Raw genomic sequence first — 8,563 nt, forward strand, 5'->3', positions numbered from 1 at the left:
ATTATTTGTGAATATAAGAATATGGATGTTTGTGACTGTGACAATGTATATTTATGTGCAATGTCAGCCTGTAAGTATGTGTGATTGTGTGCCTTTGTGTGTCAATGTGTGTAAAAGAATATGAAGGGAATGTGTGATATCAGGTTCACAAGTCGGCAGCCCGCAGAGCAAGGGGCACCAGAAAAAAGAGCAGACCCCAGCACATGGGCAGAAAAAGTTGGTGCAGGGGGCCACTGGGATGCATGGCTAACCCTAACCCTCTTCCAGCCTTAGGGAGACATGGAAAATAGGGCATCTGTTTATTTTTAATTGCTTTTTATTTCTCCATCCTTCAGATACACATAGAATGTAAAGAGGATCACAGGGGCTGGCAGGGGCAAGGAGCAGCCAGCAGGCCATGCACACAGAGGGGACACTCGAGCTAGTCCGTGGGTCCTTGGGGCTCCCTAAGGCCCCTTTAGTGCCCCTACTGGGAAGGCGGGGGCTCAGGAAGGCGAGGAACCACACACGTTAGTCCAGACACACAGAGCACAAAGACAGCATCAAAGAGGGGGCTTACAAAACAGCAGGATTTTACGAAGATCCTACAATTAGCGACATAGAAAAGAGGAGGCAAATTCCAGAAAGCTACAGAACAGGTAGATGATGTCCTTCCCATACTGTACAAAACAAACCCACCCGACAGACTTTCCTATAGGTAGTATCTTTTTTTCAGTGTTAAGAAACCAGTTTCACCTTCTCTCCTTAAAAAAATTTTAACTGCTTTGCCTTTAAATAGTTTTTTTTTTCTCCCTATTTGACTTGAGTTTCCTGGTTCAGTTCCCAGAGCTGGGCTTCTCGCTCTCTCCCTTTCTCATCTCTCTCTTGCTCTGCCCTTTCCCCGTCCCTCACTCTTCCTCGTCCTCCTCCACCTCAGCCTTGTCCTGGCTGGTGGCCCCGGGGCCCGAGGTCTTGTTCTCCTTTTTCCATTTCATGCGCCGGTTCTGGAACCAGATCTTGATCTGTCTTTCGGTGAGGCAGAGCGCGTGCGCGATCTCGATGCGCCGCCGCCGCGTCAGGTAGCGATTGTAATGAAATTCTTTCTCCAGCTCCAGGGTCTGATAGCGGGTGTAGGTCTGGCGGCCTCGCTTGCGGTCAGTCCCTGTGCAGAGATTTACAGGAGAAAAACAAGTGAATGCGGAAAGAGCCATAAGAGTGTTCGCTTCCCTCTTCGACCCTGTATATGCTCTTGGGTCAGTAGTTGGAAAGCCTATTTTCCCGCTAAACCAAATTGTCACTTTCCATACCCTAGCCCATGCCCCCTCCTTCCCTCAACATGCAGACCTCCCAAGGCAAACATTCCCATCTTCCACCCAGGAAGTCTTCCCAAGGTCTAACTGGCTCCTGAAGCCCTGCACCTAAGGGGTGCATGTGGGATGAAGGGCAGTTGGTTAATCCTTCCATCACCCTCAGGACCAGGAACCCCAAGCCTCCCCTTTTGGATGCTGACTCTGATGGTCTTCAGAGTAAAGGATAATAAAAACCATGCAAGTAACCCTGGAGTGGGGGCTCTAGGCCTGGCCAGAGGGCTTTCCCCCAAAAGAATAGGAGACAAAGAGCCTCAGAGGTCCAGTCCTCTCCCCCTCCCCCAGCCTGTTGTGGAATGAGAAGTTGAGAATTTGCAGATTTCCTTGGAGTGTGGAGTTGGTCTAAAGGCAGCTGCCCTCTGATAACTATTTTCCAGTGATTGACTGAGGTTCAGACAGGGCCAGGCTGTCCTGTCTACCCACCTGCCCAGCCAACCCAGCTCTCCCAAGCAATCTTTGGGCCTCCAGGAAGGTACAGGGGAAGAGAAGAGATAGCCACCTGGGTTGGGGTGGAACATTCAATATCTGGGTGGTAGGGACTCAACGGCAGGGGAGGGCTTCCCAGTTTAGGCCCAAAACCCTGAGGCGGCTTTCAGGAAGTTGTGCTGGTGCCAGCCCTCCTGGGAAGGAGATAGTGGGAGGAGGGGCCCTAATTTCAAGTCAGATAAAAGCCAAGCTGAAATGTTCATGAGCAGAAAAATTGAGGCTTTAATAAATCAGCTGGAAAGGCAGTTGAATTATGGAGCAGATAACGGGGACCATGACCACTAATACTGATGGTGGAAGACATGGACTTCTTCTGGCCCTCAACTCTGGCTGGATTGGGACCCTCTGACAAGTCTTGGGTCTTCTGGACCTTGAGGTTGGCCCCTGAGTCCAGGGAGAATTAAGAAGGATGTCTGGGACAGGCTTGTCAGCAGGCCCCATGGAGCCCCTGGTCTTTCGGAGTTTCTACAGAAGCCGCCTCAGTGGCCTGCACTCTCTCTTAATTTGACTCCTTGGAGTCCTAGTCTCTCCCCCAAGAGGACATTAACCCTTCTGGAATGATACTTGCAAACTTGTTAGCCAGTTCTCCAGGGATGCTAGGAAGGGCACCTGAGGAAGCCAGCTGTAATCTCCTGAGAACTCTGCCTCTTTCTCTAGTTGTCCTGCCTCCCCCTACCCAAGTTCACTGGGGGGTCAGGAGCCTCATCTCTCTTGGCCTCAGCCCCACTCTCTCCACCTGCCTCCGTGGCTGTGTGTCCCTGGCTGGATCCTCATCTCCTCTCACACTCCCTCCTCCTGCCAGGCCTCTAGAGCCCACCTCTAAATGTCCAGAAGGGAATAATGGGGGAGCGGGGTTGGCTGGGTAGAAAGGGGGAGGGGAGAGCTGCTCAGCGTTGCGGCCCCCTCCTCAGACCTTATTCTAGCTGGGGCTGGGGGACACACCCAGAGTTGAAATCCCTGGCTGGGGAAGGGAGAAGGGAGGGGGAAAACCCTAATGGCTATTCTCTGCAAACCCCAGCCTTCCTCCGCAAGACAAACGGCCTCGTCTCCAGCCCGTGCCGGCGCGGCTGATAAATATTTAAAGCTAAAAGGCCAGGAGGAAGGGTGGGGGGTGGGCTGGGATCTCAGAGCGCCGCGGCATCGGCGGAGAGGCGGAGAGGGATCCGCCAGGGAAGCAGAGCGAGCCTGAGAGCACCAAGCAAAAAATGGGAGTGGGGGCGGCGCGCCGGGTCCCGGCCCAGGGGGTGCCGCGTCCCCAAGGGCCGACCTCCTGCCGGGAGCACTCTGGACGCGGAGAAGGGCACTTGGCCAGGAAGGGGGCGCCTTCCGGGGAATGTGCCCGGGCCACTGCGGCTCGGGACGGTTCGGGACGGCTCGGTGCGCGGCGTTACCTGAGCTTCGCATCCAGGGGTAGATCCGGAAGTTACTCTCGGCCGCCAAGTCCGAGTCCCTCTGCTCCTTGGCGCCCGCCGCTTTGGCGGAGTCGCCGGGACACACCCCGGAGAGGTTCTGCTCAAAGGGCGCGCAGTGCATGTTGAAGGAACTCGGCTCGAGCCCGTAGCCGGCCGCGTAGACGCCGGCTGCACTCTGGCCCGCCATGCCCCCCCCGCCGGGGTACAAGCCCTGCATCGAGGCGGCGAAGGAAGCACCCGAACCAGCTCCATAGCCCGGGCGCTGGGGGTTGGAAGCAAACGCACAAGAAGTTTGTTCGGGGAAGGCTCCGGTAGCGAAAACCGAACTTGCGGCTGGATATTTAGAAAATAAAGCATTCGCATAATACAATGAACTCATAATTTGGCCGGATGATTTGTAGGCAGGGACGTTTTAGTGTCGGTTTTACGAGATTCCTTGATATATTACAGAATTAGAGTCCAGATTTACACCAAAAAGGACCCCCTTTTTCCTCTCTGGACCACGTGACCCCGCCCACGTGACGCCCCCTCGGCCAATGGCTGGGCAGCCTCCCCACTGCTCCCGGTAATGTGGAAAAAATTGTGTGGCGTTGGATTTATAAAATATAATCAATAATGAATGGGAAAGCCAAGCCCTGTGGATTGGGGCTGGGGGGCTCAAGGGCCTCTGTCGACCCCTGTGGGCTGGAGGCAGCTTGCAGGCGAGATTTGGGGAGGAAGGGATTGAGTGGAAGGGAAAATAAATACCTCCGAGAGCGATCCGTGTTGTCACCGCCTGCCCCCCACCCATTCTCCCCAGCCCGTTACCCAGCGAGAAACAAACGCAGGGATTGCACATAACCGGGTGGATGAGTAGGGGCAGTTCAGGTCTTTATTAATCCGGACCGATTCAGCCTGGCTGGGCCTCTGGGGGAACTTGGTCCAGACTTGGTCCGTTTGTCCCAAGGTGAGGAAAGAGGTGAGCCTGGCCTCACGGTTCTCTCCCTCTCTCTCTCTCTGCCCCAGACAGACAGGCAGGGATGGAGTGAGGTTTCGTGGGTGCTCCCAAAGTCGCGGGATCCAGCCCACAGGCATGAGATGCTGCTGTTTCTGGTGGCTAAAAGAAAAATAAGGTTTGAAAATTTAAAAAGGAAGGGGGTGGGGTGGGTGGGAAGAAAAAGGAAGGGAGGAGGGCAGCCCGGTATGCTGCTCTCCTGGTTCCGGGAGGCGGATGCCTCAGTCAGCTTGGCTGCCAGAGAAGCAAAGGGAGCAAAAGGAAGGAAGGCTGCAAGCCACCACCTCGGAGCTGGGCGAAGGTGGCCAAGTCTCAGAAAGGGAGAGGCAGGGAAGGGCATCTCTCTTCTCCTGCTCCCCCCACCAGAGTCCAGTAAAAATAAAAGTATAAGCTTGTTTAGCAGCCCAGCACTACACCTTTACCAACCCCTACGCCCACACACATGCAGGAGAGGGCACACAAAAACAAAGGAGGAAGTGGGAGGATACAGCCACCAGCCCAGGCGCATCTCTCCAGCGTGGCCTGGGCGCTAGGGTCTCCGGGCCCGGCAGCCTTTGAATGAGAAGGGAGGGGGTTTCTCTTGGCTCCCCTCCCTCGTTCCTCTCTCCTCCAATCATGCGCAGCCGCCTCCCTCACCCCCTGCGCCCCTGGGCCAAGAGACTGCACCACCTGCCTCCAACCCCCGCCTCCTCCTCTCCGCGGCCTGGCCTGGCCTGCCCTGGCGGGCGCAGAATCTCGGTGACCGGCTCCCCCCAGCTCTGCAAGGCGCCAGGAGCAAATGAGGAGCGCGGGCCGGGCCAGTCTCGGGTTCTCGCTTGTAAACTTTATTGTAACTCTTCCGCCCTTTTCAGGCGCAGACAACAGAACAAAGTATAGAGGAACAACAAAATATATAATTAGCCCTCCCTCCCCCCAATAAAGCAATTCACGGATACAGGATACATTCTCTTCACAGTAAACCTAAGAACACTTTAACAATTGCCCACAGCGCGCATGCTAACTAAAGTAACCTCTTTTGAGAAACACTTAAGACGAAATTGTCAAACCAAAGCGGGGGTGGGGGGGTGGGAAAAGAGAGAAGCCAGAGAGAAAGGCAGCGAGCTAGGGAGGGCAGCGGGGAGAGGGGGTGGGAGGGGGAAATGAGGACGAGAGAGAAAGAGAGAGAGAGAGAGAGAGAGAGAGAGAGAGAGAGAGAGAGAGAGAGAGAGAGAGAGAGAGAAGAGGGAGACAGAAAGAATTACGGCGTGAATAGGCAGTTTCATGTTGTTGGGAGAACTTAGCAGAAATCAGTACCTCGGTCATTACAAAGAAGCACGTTCAAAGGAAAAAAAGACCATTGCACAAGGAGGCTTTTTACACGGGGCGGGGGCATGGGGGGTGCTCAGCCAGGCCGCAGCCGCTCACCCTCGCAGGGCGAGGGAGTCCTTGCTTGAAATCCTTTTTTTTTTTTTTTTGCCCCCCGGACCCCCAAGAGAAGGGAAGGAGATCCACGGTAGCTCACACACAGAAGCTATTACGAGATACTACCACTAGCGGGGACTGGCGCGGCGGGGACGCTGCGGTGGGAGGCCAGGCTCCCGGCCCCGCTCGCGGGGCCAGAGCTCTCTTGGGCGGGGGCAGACGACGGCGGCGCGGTCGGGGGACCTGCGGACGCAGGGCAGCCGCGGCCCTGGCAGTCCCAGCTGGAGCCTACTTCTTGTCGCCCTTCTGCGCGTCTCCCTCGTCCGCCGCCTCCGGGGCCCGCTCCAGCTTCTGTTTCTCCAGCTCCTCCTGCTCGCATTTGCTGCTGGGGAACTTGTCTTTGTTGTTCTCTTTTTTCCACTTCATCCTCCGGTTCTGGAACCAGATTTTGACCTGTCTCTCAGTCAGTCCCAGCGCATGCGATACCTCGATCCGTCGCTTGCGAGTCAGATAGGGATTAAATAGGAACTCCTTCTCCAGCTCCAGGGTCTGGTAGCGGCTGTAGGTCTGTCGGCCTCGCCTGCGTCCGGCGGCTGCTGGGAATGGGGGAAAGGGCGAGACAGAGGGGAGGGGAGGGTGGGGGAGGGGGCAGAGACGGAGAAGGTTGGAAGATTCGTGAACCAGCCTAGGAGACCAGTATAATAAGGGCAGGGGACCTTCTACCCCGCGCAGGGGCGGGGGCGCTGGGAGGCCGCGGTCAGCGGAGGAGGGGGGGGGTGAGGGGGATCAGACACCACTGAATCTAACGGAGCCAGAAAGGGGAGCCCCCTCCCCTGGTAACCAGCACCAGAGAGTTGGGCGGGGATGGTTGAATCTATTAAAAGTGCCATAAACTTTAGAAGGAAGGATGTGAAGGAGGGGGAAAAATAAGAATAAAAAAGCTGGGATGGGGACGAATGGACCCACCTTGAAAAGCCCCCAGAGCCTCTGCCCCAGAAGAAAAGTTTCTTCAGGGTAATTAAACTATAAAGCAATTGAGAAGTGCAAAAGTTGAGCGCCCCCACTCCCACCACCCTTTCTCCACTACCCCCCATAAAACAGTAAAAGGGGAAAAAAGGAGGGGAATAAGAAGAAAAGTCAGGCAGGGTGAGGGGTTTATGGATTCAGGAAATGTCGCTTAGCGACCTCCTTCAAGGGAAACAAAAAAACTAGAAGGGAAGGAAGGAAAGAAGGAGGGAGGGAGGGAAGGAAGGAAGGGAAGAAGGAAGGAAGGAAAGGAGGGGGAGGCTATCTGAAAGGAGCAAGCAGGTCTTCCAGGAGCTGGAAGAACCGCTCCCGGCCTGCCCGGCCCCCTGCCTGGCCTGGGCCCCTGGTCTCCCTTGCCCCCGCCGGCCCCGACGCGAGCTCACCTTGAGGGCGCATCCAGGGGAAGAGCTGTGTGGGCGACGGGCTCTGCTCCGAACCCTCGGCCTCCTCGCCCAGGCCGCTGGCGGCGGCGAGCTTGCAGTCGGCGTACTGCACCAGGTCTGGATCCTGCGCACCGAACAGGCTCTGCCGCTGCAGCGGGTCGTAGCCGTAGAAGTTGCCGGGGTCCCCGTGGCACGCCACGGCGCACGGGTTCTGCTGGTAGGGAGCCGTGGACAGCGACGACGGCCCGTGGTAGAACTCCTGGATTTGCGACGGGTGCTGGAAGCTGCCGCCGCTGCTGGGACCGTACACCACGGTGGGTCGGCCGCCCAGGTCCTGGGCGAAGCCGCAGTCATAATAATTGGGGCGCAGGGACTCCCCGGTTTTGTATTTGGAGAACAGTGAGTTGACGAAATAAGAGCTCATTTTATTGAATTTTGAGGCGGCGGCGGCGGCGGCGGCTGTAGTTGGGGGCTGTTGGGGAGGGGGTGGGGAGGGGGAAAGGGAGGGAGAGAGAGAGAAAAAAAACGCGGATTCGCCGGCTCCTAGTCACCCTCGCCAGGAAAGGAGAGGGAAAGGGGGGGGGGGGAAGAAAAGAAAGAAAAGGCGAAGAAGATCTCGAAGCCACCACACTTTTTGTGATTTCCAGGAATAGAAAAGGACAGCGAAGCCTCCAAAAGTCTAAGCTTGCATGGCAGCCGCGGCTCACTCGCCCTCCCCCCACCCCCCACCCCCCAAACAAAAATATACCGCCACTTAAAGAGGTCCTCGCTTTACATTTCGAAGAAGGGATGCCAGTTCATAAACAGTTTTCGGTGATTTACTTCCCTGCAAATGAGTTGTTTCATATTTTGCACTGTCTTTTCATGATCATTTGCATCCATTAGAGACCCCGCATCCTATTGGCTTCTCCGTACTCCTCCCGGACAGAACGCAGAGCGAGGGTGAGAGCAAGAGAGAGCGAGCGAGAGAGAGAGCTAGAGCGAGAGAGCGCCAGGGAGTGAGGAGAGAGCGGAAAAAAAAAAAAAAAAAAGGAGGGGAAGGAAAAAAAAAACACCCAGGGAGAGAGAGGGGGAGAGGGGGAGAGAGGGGGAGGGGGGAGAGAGAATGAATACGGATTAAATCTGTTTAACTACCTACATTAATGAGATATCTTTCGCCTCACAACAAATCAAATACCTTCGCAGACCACCCCCAAAGAGTGATGTGGGGGAGTCACGGAAAAAAACACGCACACACATACACAACGCGCCAGGCGTAGGCACGCTGTTAATTTCGCGATTTTAACGAGGCAGTTGGAGTTTTTAAATGTCAGGGTCGCTTCGGAAAAATGTAAAAGAACACGGTTTAATTGCGCCGAGTTTTAAAAGGTCCTATAAATGTAATTGGTATTTTAATACAAGTTATCAAATCATACAGCTTCCTCTCCTAAACATATTTTCAAACAAACGAGGTAGTCATATTTAAAGCTTTAATGATCAATTTCCTTATTATTGATAAAGGTTTAACTATCGTGT

The 8,563-nt window shown here is 55.2% G+C and overlaps 2 protein-coding genes across 4 annotated transcripts; both read right to left on the minus strand.

The window, feature by feature from the left end:
- Positions 1–298: 298 nt before the first annotated feature.
- Positions 299–3,733, minus strand: HOXB7 (homeobox B7). Its single transcript, XM_074342987.1, has 2 exons — positions 3,224–3,733; positions 299–1,141 (listed from the first exon to the last, which is right to left on the minus strand). The coding sequence occupies exons 1-2, from the start codon at positions 3,621–3,623 to the stop codon at positions 888–890; spliced, it is 654 nt and encodes a 217-aa protein (XP_074199088.1). The 5' UTR covers positions 3,624–3,733; the 3' UTR covers positions 299–887.
- A 341-nt stretch (positions 3,734–4,074) lies between these two features.
- Positions 4,075–8,048, minus strand: HOXB8 (homeobox B8). 3 transcript variants are annotated; one of them, XM_074342985.1, is made up of 3 exons: positions 7,797–8,048; positions 7,049–7,520; positions 4,075–6,235 (listed from the first exon to the last, which is right to left on the minus strand). In XM_074342985.1, exons 2-3 carry the CDS (start codon positions 7,470–7,472, stop codon positions 5,928–5,930), a joined length of 732 nt encoding a protein of 243 aa, XP_074199086.1. In that variant the 5' UTR covers positions 7,473–7,520; positions 7,797–8,048; the 3' UTR covers positions 4,075–5,927. The 3 variants fall into 3 exon arrangements, with proteins under 3 accessions (XP_074199086.1, XP_010958843.3, XP_074199087.1); XM_010960541.3 differs by having other exon boundaries at positions 7,049–8,047; XM_074342986.1 differs by having other exon boundaries at positions 4,075–6,232; positions 7,049–8,046.
- Between the last annotated feature and the right edge of the window lie 515 nt (positions 8,049–8,563).

Source organism: Camelus bactrianus, chromosome 16, assembly GCF_048773025.1.
Source record: "Camelus bactrianus isolate YW-2024 breed Bactrian camel chromosome 16, ASM4877302v1, whole genome shotgun sequence".
Lineage (NCBI taxonomy): Eukaryota > Metazoa > Chordata > Mammalia > Artiodactyla > Camelidae > Camelus > Camelus bactrianus.